The 16,976-nt window shown below is 39.6% G+C and overlaps 1 protein-coding gene across 3 annotated transcripts in view; it reads left to right on the forward strand.

The window, feature by feature from the left end:
- The window catches only part of COG2 (component of oligomeric golgi complex 2), a 58,174-nt gene extending 41,653 nt beyond the window's left edge, over positions 1-16,521 (forward strand). For 2 of the 3 annotated variants that reach the window (XM_087431973.1, XM_014784786.2), the window contains 9 exons: positions 1,233-1,372; positions 6,167-6,228; positions 7,359-7,510; positions 9,252-9,449; positions 10,319-10,391; positions 10,682-10,827; positions 12,539-12,678; positions 14,007-14,190; positions 15,839-16,521. In XM_087431973.1, the coding sequence (XP_087288099.1) occupies positions 1,233-1,372; positions 6,167-6,228; positions 7,359-7,510; positions 9,252-9,449; positions 10,319-10,391; positions 10,682-10,827; positions 12,539-12,678; positions 14,007-14,190; positions 15,839-15,940 (1,197 nt within the window). In that variant the 3' untranslated portion in view covers positions 15,941-16,521. The remainder of the gene's footprint in view (positions 1-1,232; positions 1,373-6,166; positions 6,229-7,358; positions 7,511-9,251; positions 9,450-10,318; positions 10,392-10,681; positions 10,828-12,538; positions 12,679-14,006; positions 14,191-15,838) is intronic. The other variant, XM_004426888.2, reaches the window with a different exon arrangement.
- Positions 16,522-16,976: the final 455 nt, after the last annotated feature.

Consider the following 16,976-nt stretch of genomic DNA (forward strand, 5'->3'; position numbering starts at 1 on the left):
ATCATATTGATCATGTTAGACTCAGGAGATGTTTCAGCTCAGAAATGAAGCTTTCTAATAGAACTCTGATTTTAGAATTCTAAAGCAATACTTAATGTTTGTGAGTACAGTTTCCAGCAAGTATCTATCAATTTTTTTCAAAAAATGCTTTTGGCTTTAATGTGACATGCTTCTTGTGAAGAGGGAAATATGCTTGTATTCCTTTAGCATCCATTATATGCAGAGGCATAGTTTTATCCCAAAAGGGATGAATAATACCTTTCTTTGTCTCAACTCCACACACCTAGACCACACTCAGGATTCCATAAGTGTTGCTCAAAACCAGTTGAAAAAAATTTAAAACCTTTAGTTTTTACAGCACTAAAATTCCTGTATAAGCACAGAGATCAGCATGTTTAGGTTGCTGGGTTTGATGACCTGGACTTGAGCCCCTCCTAGTGAGTATATGGAGAGTCCAGCAGTGTTCTCCCTAGAGCCTGGGGGCTTAGGGATAGATACCCACGAGAGGCAGGTATGTGCATTATAGCAGCTGCAGCTCTTTTCTGCCAACTGACCAGTGTTCTGTTTTCTCTATTTCCTAGCCTTGTCTTTTGGGCATATTCTCTCTGAGCCTAAACAGAAGAGCCTAAGCATTTGCAAAATGGGGGTTGGTAATGATAGTAGTTACCTGGTAGAGTAGTTTTGTGGGTAAAATTAAATAGTACAATTTTAAGCACAGTGTGGAGATGGTAAATGTTAAATAAGTATTAGCTGCAGCTCTACTGGTGCTGTTAGATTCTCCTGTCTGTTTTTGTGCTGTCTTGTCTATAAAAATAATGTAATTACTCACATAGTTTGATTCTTTCCTTTTTAAAATTTTCTACTTCTTCTGGAGAGGCAATGAAAATTATGCCACCTAATGCACCATGTCTTTTGATTCCAATGGATGGGGTTAGGGGTGCCCGAGAATATGAGCACTGTCATTTAAAGAGCTCTAGACTTAGAATAAATAACCTGGGCTTCCAGATGGGCTGGCCACATAAGCCCTTGAGCATGACGTGTAACCGCTTCACGCATTACCTGATCTTCAGGTGGCGACCTTGGAGGGAAGGTCCCTAAAGGTCCCTATCAGCTCTAGAAACTATGTTTCTACATGTTGACCTTCTTTATCTTGATTATAGTTTTCAGTATATGCTCCTAGTTCTGGTTAGTCTGCTTACAATGAAAATTCCACCTGTTTGTTCTTATTTTAGAAATATACCGTAAGTATGGATTTTGTAAGAACATTTGAACGGCAATGTGGATCACAGGCCAGTGTAAAAAGATTAAGAGCACATCCTGCCTATCACAGCTTCAATAATAAGTGGAACTTGCCTGTTTATTTTCAAATAAGGTCAGTAATTTATTCACCCCTCCTCTACCTTTCTAAAATAGAATTTGAATACCAGTTAAGGGTGTTACCCCGCTAGCCCCTCCTTTGTGATCATTATACTATTCTTTGGGAAACAAAATTTAAAGTGCAAATTTACAAGAAGTATCATGATTGCCAAAGTTCTGGCTGGCGTGACAACAAGAAAGTTTTATTTTGAGGTAATTAGAGAGCTCAGAACACTGGGCTTGGAATGAGCTAGACTCCAAGCCCAGCTTCATTCCCACGAATTCTCTCGTCCATCATGAAGAGGTAGAGAAAGTAGGAGTTATACAGCAATCTTCTTTCCGTTTTCCCTTTCTCATCATCTGCCTCAAATAATGGATTTAGGATAAACCCTTAACAACATATGTTTCACTAGAAAAATAGGTCATTATACCCATTTTTGCAGATTCTCTTGAGTGAGGTCATGGTAAGTTCCTCCATAGAATGATGTAAACTAGAACATTTTAGTTGAAATGCTCTTTAAAGAATCATAGACTTTTTGCTTAAATTGCTGGATTCTTTCATTAACTACGATGCAGTCCTTTTCCTCAGAGTCTGAGGAAAAATTAGAGAGAGGGAAATATATTAAGAATCGGGTACCTTGATTATAACAGCTTGCCGTGATTGAGAATGTATGTAATCATCTTTTGATAATGAAGTCACAGTTGTCAGAATGTTAGTAAGGTGCCCTTTCACATTTAATACTGTGCTTTATGCTTAATTTTCCAAGGTTACATCATCATGTATGTTGTCTTTCAGTAGGAAATTAAGGATTTGTTCATCCAAGATATTCACTGACTGCATTGGAAATAATTGTTAAACAATAATAAAGATCACGCCAGAGCAAGAAGCCCTTTTGATTCATGAGCAGAGTTTAAAATAGTAAAGCATCATTTTACAGTATAAGATTGCAATAGAAAAATAATGTTTAAATTTTACCATTTCTTTTGAAGTCCAAGTTTGGAGTTAGATTGCTTTAGCTATCTAACGCCTTCACATTACATGCTGCTGCTTGCTGTCTCCAAACTCCTCTTTCCTAGTTGTTTCCCCCAGATCCCATGACCCCATGCTTAGTAATCTTGTACTGTCACCCCACCTCCTGGAGCTCCTCCGGGCTGCTTCCAGCCCCTGCTCTGGGTTTGCCAGGCTGAGCCCCACAGTGATGGCACACACAGCCTCACCTCAGTGGGTTCTCTTCTCATTACATGTTCTCTCAGAGCTGGTCATTTAGCCTTCAACTATGTTGAAACTCAGCCAGCAGTTTTCTGAAGGGTTTTTTGACCTTGACCAGATCTTAGCTTTAAACATTCAAATGCTTATTTGAATTTAAATATTTCAAATTTAAGAAAATTTTATTTTAAATTTTTAAAAATTATGTTTGAGTTATGAAATGTGGAACTTGTTTTCGATATATTTGTTTTTCCATTTAAAAAATAAATTCAAGTTAATACTTTGTAGGACTGTTCTATTGATTTTTATCAGGTGTTGGATTATTTACTCTGAGGGATGACAAAAAGTTCTGCAAACAAGATTAAGGTCAGAGTTGCATTGTTATCTGATTCACCTCAGGGTCATTTAAAGTAAGCCTGAAAGCCAGTGGGGTGATAATGTTCTGACATGTTTCTCAGAAGAAGTATTAATATTGCCCTCTCAGTAACAGGCTTATGCTCCTGGATCTGACTGTATGTCTGTGTCACACTCTTCTTCAGGAAAGAAAGCAACACCACCCCCCCCACCACCATTCTGTGAACACGTCTGTATCCCCTCACTGTTCTGATAGCCTGCTGTGTCCACATTTCATTTGTTCTTACAGGAGCATTGGAAAGTAGGTTTAGGACTTAGTTTCTCATAGGAAGAAAATAAATGCAAATGTGACCAAAACAGTCTCAACTTGTAGTGAATCAATGGCTTCCTGAAAACTAGTGTTAGCACCTTAAATGCCAAAGGCTAAGTTTTAGGTCTTTTTTAATTGAAATCTTTCTAGAATGTTATATACTCCCAGAACATTCACATGTCTGTACTATAAATATTATATTCAGTACATTCTGAACATAGTATATCTGCTCCTTTATGACGTAGAATCTATCCAGTATTGACGTGCTTTCCCTTCCCCCCTGCTCTCCTCAGGTGTGCTTCTGCACAAAGTGGAGCTGTGCCCTACGGTGTTTCTGCCACTACCCAGCAGCAAAAGCAATGCCCATAACTCTTCTTATTACCATTTTTTTTTTTTGTGGGGAGGACTAGCCCTGAGCTAACATCCAATGCCAATCCTCCTCTTTTTGGCTGAGGAAGGTTGGCCCTGGGCTAACATCTGTGCCCATCTTTCTCTTGGGATGCCGCCACAGCATGCCTTGACACGCGGTGCGTCAGTGCACACCTGGGGTCCAAACGCATGAACCCCGGGCCACCGAAGCTGAGCGTGCGCACTTAACTGCCGCGCCACTGAGCCGGCCCCCATAACTCTTCTTATTACCACTTTTTTTTTTTTTTTTAATTTATTTATTTATTTTTTGAGGAAGATCAGCCCTGAGCTAACATCCAGGCCAATCCTCCTCCTTTTTTTCCCCAAAGCCCCAGTAGATAGTTGTATATCATAGTTGCACATCCTTCTAGTTGCTGTATGTGGGACACTGCCTCAGCATGGCCCAACAAGTGGTGCGTAGGTGCGCGCCTGGGATCCAAACCCCGGGCTGCCAGTAGCGGAGCGTGCTCACTTAACTGCTAAGCCATGGGGCCGGTCCCCCATTTTTATTTTTATATGAGTACTTTTGTATTATTGTAGACCTGTGGCATGCATGGAGGAATATGTCTAGAGATCTTCTCCAAACCCAAATTTAAGAATTGAGAAATGTTTGTATTTGGAGTTGCCTTTCTTACAAATATCCTATCCAGAGTATGATATTCCATATACATGTGAAAACTACAGCACAGTTTTTCAAGTTTCACCAAAGTATCCTCTCTCCTTTTTGCCATTTTCCAAGGGGACATATGACTTATCACTTCACTCCCAGAGTTACTGCCCAGCAAAGCCGCCTGGGGGGCTGGTGCCAGGCTCCTGGAGGCACCACTGTGTCAAGGGATTCAGGCAGTTTCGCTTTCATGGATCTTTCCATTTGGTCGTACACAGTCACAACGTCTTTGAAGTGCACTGGGACCAGGGTGTCTGCTGCATTTGGTTCTTGTACTTTCCGTTTGTATGTTTTTCAGAATTATCATAAATGCACATATAATTTTATATCCGTGTCGTTACTTACTACTAAGTTATACCTATTTTTGCTCATTGCTATATAGCTTCAAGCTGACTGCTTTTCACACTGCATTCTAGGATGAATATCCTAACCATTCCCTTACTTGGGGCCTTTTAGGTTGCTTCCGGTTTTTCCCTACTATACACAATGCTGTGTTAACTTTCAGGCCTTTTCTGTATTGGAGGTTACTTCCTATATTTTCTGTAGATTTTGAAAAAAGGTGGAATTAGGGGTGTGAGGTTGAGATCTAGTGCTGGTTTGCTCTACCAGCTGCAGAGTAGTCCCTTTTCTCTTCTCTTCTTTTTGCTGCTGTTCTTGGGTTAGTCTCCAGTGCTGTCTTCTCTTGTGCCACTTTTCTATCTGTCACTTGTTCCCTCTGTGCCTCTCAGCTGCAGCTTGGAGATTCTACACTTTTACAAACTTCACTAGGCAATTGGAGAGTTCCTTTCCTTCCATGTAGCATATAGGAAGCTGCAGGAAACCAGCTAGTTCTAATGGTCCAGGGCAGGCTTCTAGTCTTCAGCTCTCAGCTGTATTACACCCTTGTTGAGGGCAGGGCTGCTACTTTTTGTCTGAAATGCTGTCCTTTTTATTCTTCAGACAATTTCCTTAAGCTCAGTCTCTGAACTGCTTTTAAACAGCACATATGTGCTCTCAAAAACCTAAAATTATCATTTAGATAAATTGTTCTTAAGCATACGTCAGAATTTATTGGTAGCGAGGGAATTAGCAGGTGAAAAAAGTGTGCTGTTACAGAAGGTATGAAAATAGAAGAGTTATATAGTTGGGAAACAGAATACTACATAAGCAGCTAGTTTAAAAACTAAATATATAGACAGTTTCACAAAGTTGTAAAAATGTGTCCATATCAGTTATTAAAACAGAAGTCTGTGACAGGATGATCTGAGATGCCAGGTGAGCCAGCTGTCAACAGAAAAAAAAAATGAAGCAGTGGTGTAGATACTGAGCAGCAGTACAGTGGGGCCTGTACCATGACAGCATGAGAGGGCCAGCAGAAATTCACAGAGCACCAACCAATGAGTTGTTCTAGTTTTACTGTCTACTTCGTGATTTTTCTCAAGCTACAAACAAAGATACAGAATACAGCTTTCCCATTTCTTAGTTTGGGGACATTACTTTCCTGCGATAATGCTAATACAGATGGATTGGAGAAACCACAGTCTATGGCCACAAGGTGATGACATGATCATAGCCAGGTGGGGCTAGCCAGAAATGACTTCTTGATAGGAGGTTTGTTTAGTTTGAAAGCCAAGGGGTTAGTTGTGATTCAGATCAGCTGCAAATAACAGAGAAACCCCTCCTACATAACAGTGGCTTAATCAAGATAAGTTTATTTCTTGCTTAGTAAAAATGTCTGGGAGAATTGGCATTCCAGGGCTGGTTGGGCATCTCTAAGAGCATTGAACTTAACAGGAGTTCCTGTTACTTAGGAAGAAGGGAGAATGGACACAGAGGCATCTAACAGTCGTCAACGCTAATTTGCTCTCTTGTTTTTTTATCTCAGATTTAGAGAAATAGCGGGATCCTTAGAAGCAGCGCTTACAGATATACTGCATGATGCTCCAGGTAACTTCCTTAAAGTGGTAAATGAGAAGATGTCACTAAATGAGTTAATTAAGCTCACCAAGTCATCTAGACCTTAATACCCCTAGGGTACTTTCACCTTTTCCTATCATACAGTAAGTTATACCTTAAAGACTTAGTTTAACTTCTTTTTTTTTAAAGAGGCAAAAAGAAATTAAACTTTTGGTTTATAGAGCTTCTTGTTTTGTAGAGATGATAAAAAGGATGATTTAAGAATATAGGAAGCAGACCTCATTTTCGTTCCTGAATATAACATATCAAGTGGATATAGCCCGTGGTGTGCTGAAGGGATCAACCCTTTTTATAGCAAACTGGCTATGATTGGCTTTCCTCCCAGGCTGAGGTAAAGGGTCAGGATGGCCCTTCTCTCCCAGGGGATGACTTATAGCTGAGGCTCATGCCCCAGGCCTCCCTAGCCCTTGGCCCCAGTCCTGGGACACTGGGCAGATGACAGTGGTCAGTATGCAGACTTTGCAGACATGTTTGCATTCCTCACAGCCTCATTAAGCTTGTGTTATGTTGTAGTCATTCCCAAAGGCCACTCACATAATATATGGCTATTTCTATAGCCACATAGGTCTCTAGGCTGCTGCACTTAAATTTCTGTTTCCTTACATGCAGCTAAGTCAATCTGAACCACACTATTTTAGCCTCAAAGTTAAGTTTTCATTTATCTTTGCCAAAAATGGTCATATGTAATTGACTTCCTAGATATAAATAGTATGTTCAGGTAGGGGAAGAGAAGTGAAACAGGACAAATTCAAAACTAAAGTTTAAACTCTTGCAAGTGACTGCCATTCTGGCTTGTCTTTGTTGACTTGGCATAAGGTACTTATTAACAAATTATTTCTGAATGCTATATATGTTTAATATTTATCAAATGCCTGGGAGGTGGAATCATGTAAAATTAGAAAATCCCTTTGCCGTGAGAGATGCTGTGGTAACGTGGGTGATGGCCGCTTGGTCATTCATGTTGCCTCCACCTGCAGCTTTGCTGACCACATAATAGCTCTTCAGACTGCCACTTTCTTCACTCTCAAGTTATATATTGAAAATATGACATTTTAGCCCTTGATTGACTAAGAGTCCTTAAATGTATGTTTTTTCTCTAGCTGGAAGTTCGTATTGCCTCTTGGCTTCTCATAGAACATGGAGCAGTCTTCAGAGGTGTTGGTCAGACGAGCTGTTCTTGCCGTCGCTGACGCATCGTCTGTGGAGACTCACACTGCAGATTTTAGCCCGGTACTCCGTGTTTGTCAACGAGGTGAGTGCTGGCTCGTCTGTAATCAAGACTGATAAGACCTAAAGATACATTAAGATAAATCCGCTAAGATTTTAAAAGGCCGTGTTGTCACAAGAGGTGAATTCAGCGGACAGCAGTAGGCTAACTTCTCCAGTTTGTCTCTAGCTCTGTTTGTGTTTCCTTCTTACTCTGGCAAGTGTTGCCTTTAGGGGTGGTTCTTATCGCATATTCAGTGCTTTGTCTTGTTGAAAAGCACCACGCTGACAGACGCGCTCTTCTTCCCTTCTCAAAACCAGCATCTTGGAGGTGCCTTCAAATTAAAACAAAGATGCTCATTTTAATGAAAATAATTAGAAATAAAAACAAACATATGTTAATAGTTAATATTTAGAAGTTTAAAAAATCATATGATCATCGAGATTAAAAGTTAGTAAAATTAATCTTTCCTTCATTTCAGAATATCCTACTTTTTCCGTTTTCAAATAGTTGAATATATTAAATGTCCACGTGCCTGTGAAGATTATTAGATATTATGCATAAAGCCACAGGAGTGTTTGTACAGTTCAGTGCTGAGCACCCAGGCTCCACCAGGTCCTGTGTCAGCGTCTTGGTCTCAGAGATGTCCTGCCTTCATGGACAGTCTCAAGTGACAGACAGACATGCACCCTGGTCATTGCAATGTGCTGAGTATGAAAATGAGATCTATGTGTAAGTTCTAAGAAAGACAACATGATGATATCATCCATTGAAAGGAATACAATCTTTGTTAACTGGAGTAGGGGGAACCGGTTGTCTTCTTGCAGAGTGTTTTAATGGAAAGAGCACAGGCTTTGAGTCAGACAAAATCAAACCTTGGCTCTGTCAGTTTTTGATTTGGGGAAATTAGCTCTATGAATCTCAGATTCATCATCTGTGAAGTAGGAAAACAGCTTCTGTACCTGGTTGTCATGAGAAGTAAAGAGAAATTTGTTGACTCACAAACTGTTGACAGAAGTGCCTGGCAGATAATGGGAGCTCAGTGGGAGTTAATTTCCTCCTTCGCTTTTTCCTTCCCTCTGCTCGGAAGGGTGTTAGCAGAGCACCCTGGTCCATCCAGCCGTTTCTGAAGACCACTGTGCGATTCCTGGGACACAGTGGTGTTGGTATGATTCTTGTTAGGCTTGAGCCTGCTAAGTCATACGTTCTTGCTAGCCAGGAATTCTTTTTCTTCTATGTCTAATAAATTATTTTGCCTTGAATGGTCATTATTCCATTCTTTTCTTGATGCTAGTGTACTTCTCTTTGGTTTTTCCCTTGTAACAATACATTATGCAAATAATACTTTTGTTGTTTCTATTATTTGAAGCGTAATGTGGTTCGGATTTTGATTTTTTTTATCCTTATTAATTATTACGTTAATTAAGTCAATCCAGTAAATTATTTACCTAATATAGTTAATTAATTTTTAAAAATCTGTGGTGTTCCAAAAATTAGTTTTCCTTTGGTTTATGGACCTGTTATTTTGTTTACCTGTTACTTTTTATCACCAGAAATTAGGTGTGAATTCAAGGAGGGTAAATGTACATGGGGTTGTAGTTTGTTTCGATTTCTCTCAGTTCTTCACACCTGCCTGGAGAGAGATGCTACTGTATTCTTTCTTTAGTAAACATAAACTGAATACTTTGTGCAGCTAGCATTTAATCGTGAGTTGGTGACCCACATGTATAAATGCTCATGTATCTTGCTAGTGGAAAAGTATTTAATCATTGAAATCCTGTCTCAGCTTTTACTCAGGCCCATCTCTAATGAAAGCGTCAAGGATATTAAAAAGCCTTTGGTAACTGGTAACAAAGACCCTTCCATTGCACAAGGAAACAATGAAGACCAAGGAAGTGGTCCTCCTGAAACAAAGCCTGTAGTTTCCATTTCCAGTACTCAACTTGTGTATGTGGTTGCAGACCTGGACAAGCTTCAGGAGCAGGTAAGCCTGTGTCTTAGAAGACTTCTAAGACTTCTAAGTTCAGTGTTTTCACAGAAAGTAGTATGTGCAAAGACATGACACCATCTGGCTTCATGGGGCTTAGAATTGTGGGGCCCAAGGGAACAAGGTGAACATCTTGGTGTCTCTCCAACTTTCCCTGACAGCTGTGCTCTCTCCCTCCTTGCTTACCAGTCTAGTCTAGTATTGTGTTAACCTGGGGCCTCTGTTTCTATTTCAGTAGTGATGTTACAAGCTCAGAGCAAGCCATGCTCCACTTTTTTTCATTAGCTCAACTTATTCTGTGCAGGCACCATCTCTAATGAGTTGGATTTTAGTTATTTCTAATTCACTTACCCAAATGTTTGGTAACATTTTATTTTCAGCTATACTTTGAAAGTGCTAAACTGTTAAAACTTCCTCTATTTTCTCTGTATAGGTCCCATGTTTTTGCTTTTACCATTAAGAGAACTTGATAGGATAAATTTGTGTTTAAGTGCTCTGATACATAATTCTGCTTTCCTCAAATCTAAATATTTTCTGGTGCTTGGACAAATAACGTACGTTTTGAGCAAGAATACAGTCTTTATCATGAGCTTTTTTGGTGCTGAGAAAAGCCACAGAATAGAAAATGATTTTATGTATTCTCTGGGCCTGTTAATAGCCATGAAACTGCTGTTTCCCATGTTGTTGGATTCTTGTATAGTGAAAGCATTAAGAATTTTGCTTTCTTCTCATGAAAATTGCTGAAAGTCCTGAGTTTAGTTTTATCATTCATTAACAGTATTCTAGAGTTTTAGATGCAAATAGAATTGCCTCTTCCTTTGGTTTATAAAAAGTGACTGAATATATAAAGTGCATGTTTATTTCAGCTTCCAGAACTCTTGGAAACAATCAAGCCAAAACTTGAAACGATTGGCTTTAAGAATTTTTCTTCCATCTCAGGTAAAAACGAATCTTTAGACTCAGCAAATCTTTGAATAAGAAATAATTTAAAATAAAATTTTAGAGACTGTAGGATATATGTAAACTACCATTTTCTTCTCTAATTGTAAATCCTTGGTTGTTTCTGTATTCTGTTCTGTGATTATAACTTCCCTAAATGAGGTATTTTGTTTACTTTTCTTAATTTGATTTGATTAGTTGTAGTATGCTATCTAAATACTATGACAGTAGTTAAGATAAAATTCACATCTGGGCCTAAACAGTGATTCAGCACAACCTTCCTGTCTCAGCAGCAGCCCTGGAGGACTCCCAGCTGTCTCTGTCAGCCTGTCTGCCTTCCTTGAGCAACAGGATCGTCCAGGACCTGAGTGAGTCTTGCTTCAGTTACCTGAAAAGTGCCCTGGAAATTCCTCGGCTTTACAGAAGAACCAATAAGGTCAGCATCATTCACTGGAAAGAATTTTAGGGTGGGGAAATATATTTTAGGAAAGCGAAAGAGGGATGAGGTGATTGAGTGAGAGACAGAAATAGGTTCCCAGGGGTCGCCTGAGGCAGACTTCATCTGTCCCAGTCAGATCGACTGTATCTGTGAGAGGGCACTGCACAGTGGGTGGTCAGACTTCTCTTAGACTGTGGCACTTGGGCAGGATGAACTTTTTCTGGACTCTTTTGACCTTAAGGAAAGACAGTATTTTCAAAAGAAAGTAGTTTAACAAAATATTTGTAAGTCCTGTACTTTGTCTTCAGATCTTGTATTTGAAAAAATCTGAATTTATTTTGATCCCGTCATATTGTCATTGGAAGTACCTGCTTTCTCCTGTTCTTTTACTGGATAAGATTTGAAAGGCTGCATTAAGAAATATTAAATCCATTTATAAGATGAAAAATTGTGCGAACACTGGTTTAAAGTCAAATTCTCTTGTTTGCTCATTTTATGGAATGGTGATTTGGGGAATTTGTTTTTACCAGTGTTTCAGTTTTCCCTGCTGAACTCTCATTTTCATGCGTTTATGCTTATTTCATTCTTGTTAGATCTCACTTAATTTTCTTTTTCCCGGGTGTAGAGTTGGATTTTAGGCAGTTTACTACCGAAATTATTCTCAGGAACTGTGAAACTCTCCTAAGACATTGTGCTGTTTTGGAATATCCCTGGGGTTCCTACAAACACACCTGGTTTAGGGCCAGACTCTTTGTTGAGTGCTAAGTGTGGCGGCCTTGTCTGCTGTTTGCATTAATCTTCCCGTCCGAAGCGGTGTTCTGGATGCAGTGAGTGGCTTGTCACTGCTGAACTAGGATTGAGCTAATCTCCTCTATGGCTGCTCTCCTTTTCCTTTTAAAATGTGGGACATGTGATAGAATTACCAGTTCTAGCAAAAATACCTTGTCACCTAATTTTCTCTTTCTGGTCTGACTTGAAGCTCCCACTTGGAAGTGGGAAAGAGAGACCTATTTTATATTGCCGAATACATTATTTTTCTTTTAGTAATCTACCAACTTTCCCTTTCTATTCAATAGGATGTTATATTTACTGAGTGCTTGCATTTTGGATCAGACACTGTGCTAAAAACCTTACGTACACTCTCATTAGTCCTCCTACAAAGTGGGTGCTAGTGTCCTTTATTTATAAATGAAGAAACCAAAATTAAGAAAAGTGAAGTTACTCACCAGAGATCCTTGCTTCTCAAATGGTGGTCTGTTGACCAGCAGGATTAGCATCATCTGGTGGGAACTTTTTAGAAATGCACAATCTCAAAACTCAGCCCCCTACCCCTACCCCTACCCCTCCCCAGCCCTCCCCCATATACACACATCACATCAGAGCCAGAATTTAATGAGGTCACCCTGTGATTAGCATGGATGTGAAATTACGGGAAGCAGCGCCTTAGGTAGCTAGCTGTTGGTGCTGGCCCAGCATCTGAATCCACTTGGGCTCCCAACATCTTCCCTTGCCTACTCTTCTTGACTCTCTCCTGTTCTCCAGGTGCCTTTCTGTAGACAATATTATTGTTACTTTTTGGGAGGGATGGAGGTGGTACATGTCTTAAAACTGGTACGTGGGTAGTATCCTTTTGAACTTGAAGTTTAAGTAGCTTGCTGTCTTTTATTTTTTTTCTGTGCATCTATAACCCCTACCAACATTATTCCAGGAGGTGCCATCTACAGCTTCCTCTTATGTGGACAGTGCTCTGAGGCCATTTTACCAGCTTCAGAGTGGGCACAAGGATAAGCTCAAACAGCCCAGAATTCAGCAGTGGTTAGAAGGTGCGCTCTCTGAGAGCACTCATAAGTAAGTAACTTAAATGTAGATACTCCAGACTTTCTTAGAAAAGCCTTGAGTCAGAGACCACTAAGACCATCACAGGTTGCTTGTAGATAGGGTAGTAAGAACATCAAATCGTTTTGTTGCTGGACAAGTAAGGGTGTAGGTGCTCAGTCCCTTCCTGTCTATGTTGACAGTGAGCTGTGCTTGCTGTACTCGCCTGCCCAAGGCTTTGAGCCGCCTGCCTCTGGCTAGCTGGGGCTCACGCTGGCCCTGGCATCTCCCAGGCTGTGTACCTTCTGGGGGTCCAGGCACATTCCATGCTCCCCCTGGGCATGCCTGCCTTTTACTACCCTTAATGCCATTTCATGCAGGTATCATTGTACAAGTCCAGGCACATTGTTTCCTTTAGATTTTTTCTCTCCTCAGCTTTCTCAGTCCAAAATGACTCTGATAGTGCTGGATAACCAAAGGACTTAACATTGATGAGACCATTGTAATCAAGGAAGAGAAAAGCTATTTTGAAGTGTAATTACAACTCATAAAGGATTGGTGTTTAAAACCCTAAAATCCTTGAAAATAGAGGAGATCTTCAGAATCACTGTGGTTGAATGTCTCCATTTCTAATTAAATCTACTTTGCCCAAGTGCCAGCTTGAGTTATGTCAGAAAGTTTACTATTCAATTTTATTCTTGAATTTTGTTTAATTATCAATTTTGCAGTAGTATTTTATTTATTTCAATAACTTATGACGTAAGTGCATTTGTGGGTTAATTTAGAACATAACAATGAATAATAATATTGTTTTTGTGGGCAAATGTATTCCAAATGCCAAGTAACCATCTTACAAACAAAGTTTTGAGAAGTAACTCATTTGTAATTTGGAATATAATTATAATATTAATATAATATATAATTGTAATATTTTGAAGGCAGTTTTATTTAAAATTTTGAAGTGCTTTTACTCTTTAAAAGATGAACTGTTCCTAGAACTAATTGTAAATGAATTTGTTACTTGCATTTGGGGAATGAGCTATAGATGTTCACCCTTGATAGAGGAAAAACAATTTGGCCTATGATTTTCTTAGTGTTTAGGACTAAAATTTTAAACAAAATCCATGTACCTATTTCTTAAGTTCTGAGAGAATAGAGTGCTAGAGGATCAAGACCCTATTTATCTTTCAATTTTAAGAAACATTAAATATTTACCATGGTTGATTTTTTTTTTTTTTTTTTTTCTATTAGAAATCAATTTTTGTCTTAAAAAATCTTTTTTGGTACACAAAGCCAGTTAGTCTATTTGGTGTTGTATACAAATGAGTCTATTTCACCAGTAAATGTGTTTTGTGCTTAAGGTACTATGAAACTGTGTCAGATGTCCTGAACTCTGTGAAGAAAATGGAGGAGAGCCTGAAAAGGCTAAAACAAGCCAGAAAAACCACTCCTGCCAACCCCGTTGGTTCCAGTGGTGGCGGCATGAGTGATGACGACAAAATCAGGCTGCAGTTGGCCTTGGATGTTGAATACTTAGGAGAGCAGGTAACCCATGAACTGTCATCAGTTCCAGCGAGTCTGAAACCGCATTCTGAGGGCTCAGCAGTCTCCTGGTGGTTCATGTGAGCCAGAAATGCTGCTGGGGGGCTAGGGAGTACATTCCCCGGGTGCTCGAAAAAAGAGCCAGGGCCTCAAAATACTTTCAAAGGTCAGAGATTTGCATCTAGGAATTATGAGAAAGAAAAGATAGAAGAATACTGAAAATTGACTTGTTGAACCTTGATGAATTGATCTCTGGTGCAGTTGACATTGGCTTGGTTCACTGGCACACATGTTCACAAAGCCCACTGGAGTATGAGCTCACAGAGATGGTGTCTTTTTGGTCCACTCCCTGGAGAGTGCCTGATGTGTAATCAGTGCCAAATCAGGGTCTTTTGAAATATTTGTTAGTTTGGCTTAGAATAATTAGCAAAGCATTAGCCCACCGATTTCTCACTGTGGTACTTGAGAAATCATCGGAACACAACTTTTTTGCTTCTCTGCCTGGGTTTTGTAGGTTTTCTGTAAAACGTAGATGTTAGAGTCATGAGGTGGATGAATATCAGTGTAAATGAATGTACTTAGGAGGCAGATAGGAATTACATGCAAGGCCTTTCATTCTCACTGAGGTGACTTTCTTGAGTATCATAAAACTGTAAGATGTTCAGAAACTGGCTTTCTAAAGTGTTTAGATTTACTATATAGCAGTAGATCCTCAAGGAAGACCTTTTTGCTAAGAAAAAGAAGTGAAATTGTAAAATTTCCATTAGAAGATGCTTGGCTTTCTAGCCCCCTAAGGACTCTCTTTTACACATCAGGATCATCACTGAAAATCAAAATTTTTCTGCTTTGAGGTGAATTTAGAGATATATCCTGGCAAAAGTCCATTGCCTGTTTCTTTAATTCACAAGAGAAACTTAAAAACTTTTTACAAGCAAGAAAGTTTGTTATAGATCATGAAGAGCAAATAAGCAAAAGAAAGAGGGAGGGATGGGAGGGAAGATGGGGAAAAGGAAAAGACAAGACCCTCCTCCATCCCAGTCCGCAGAATGAACCACAGCACACTAGCAAATACTAAATATTTGGTGTAGACTTTTCCAGATCTTCCTGTGTGTGCGTGTGTATGTGTGCATATGTGTGTGTGCATGTGTTGTTGTTAAACAAAAGAGGGAACCTGGTGTGCTATGTCTCAATTGCCAAAATAATCCACGGTAGTTGCTAAGCCAAAGTGTTTTCAGTTCGTCAAATTCTCAGAAAAGATTGTGGATGACATGTTAAGAAATTAAGAGCTCAGAACAATCCTTTTTTGAAAATTCTTCACTTAAAAAAATAGCTCACTTTATTATTTCTTCTAGTGTGAATTTTCTTTTCCAGTCCACAAAAGAGGCTCTTATCCTGGTAAGAACCTGATTTCATGGACTGAGATAAATTAACATATTAGCTTCTCAGAATGCCAAGTGTTTGGCCCCAAAATTAAAGTTTTACAATAAATAAATCCTTGGCTCTAAAGAAAAAATGTTCAACCAGTCTTTAGGGAACTTTTTCTGATTTAGTAGAAGGTGGGGATGGATATTTTGTTTTTTTTTATAAGGGTATTTTTTTCCACATTCAGCTTAAATTGTAGTAACTTAGTTCATTCTCATGGCCTTTGCAGATACAAAAGATGGGGCTCCAAACAAAGGACATAAAAAGTTTTGCAGCTCTCATGGAGCTTGTTGTCACCGCCAAGGACCAGGCAACAGCAGAACAGCCTTAAGTATCTGGGACAAGCCCGAGGGGAGAGGAAAGTTGGACTGGGGCCCAGAGGGAAGAAAGTGGCTCTGTTCTCTTACCGGCCTCTGCAGCAAAGTGCTTCCACTCATCTCCAGCAACATGCCAATGCAGCTCTCTCAGCATATTTGGGTCTTCTCTCACCCAAAAGAACACAAAAGCCTTTTTCCATTGTATGGAAGATAGTTTTTAAGACATTTGAAACTTTCTACTATAGTTTACAGAGCAAATTTTTTATTTTTACTGTAAATCTTAGGAAGAGCTGATTTCTAAAATATGATTAGAGTAAATCTATAGGTATGAATATAAAAAGTTGTCTTCCTGGTCCTGCAGTTGGAGGCAACTAACTGCAGTGGAGAGACCATATTGTGTGGAAACACCCTTCTCTGAGGTGAAATAACTGTACGTTTATTGACTTTCTGAAAGAGGCTGTAAAGTGGTGGTTCTCCATTCTTCACGAGGTATTTAAGAACAGTGCTTCTGATCTTGCTCATCACTCAGACCTCTGTCAGGAACTAGAACCAGTAGGGAAGATTTATTTCCTAAATAAAGAAGTGTCTGCCAAGAGCATGTGTACCTTTTATTTGTGAATTCAGCACAAGTTAGATACTCCTTGTTTGTGCCCTGTGATGACACACATTTCCTTTTGGGTAGTGCCTCTCTTTCACACCTCCTGGAAGGGCCCTGTCTGTCATGGAACCTGCCTTTAGATGCGTGGGAGTTCTGTTCCATGGGAGGATAACAAATGCACCGTCCCATAGAAGTCAGCAGGCCCACCCTTCTTGGCAAGTTAATCCTGGAGGTAGGGAGGAGAAAGAGTTGAGAGTATTGGAAAGAGGTATTAAAAGCATGTAGTTGGTTCGTTAAGTCGCATACTTGCACATGCATGTAGAGCACTTGTGCTTAGCTGTGGCATCTGCCCTTTCAGCTTAACAGTGATACCAACGCAGCTGTGCTTATTCCTCTAGCTTTGCATTTCTTTACATCACAGTCTCCTCTTTGTTTAAAGGTTAGCTATAGAG

Source organism: Ceratotherium simum, chromosome 6 (genome assembly GCF_057802395.1).
Source record: "Ceratotherium simum simum isolate JZ-2026a chromosome 6, ASM5780239v1, whole genome shotgun sequence".
Lineage (NCBI taxonomy): Eukaryota > Metazoa > Chordata > Mammalia > Perissodactyla > Rhinocerotidae > Ceratotherium > Ceratotherium simum.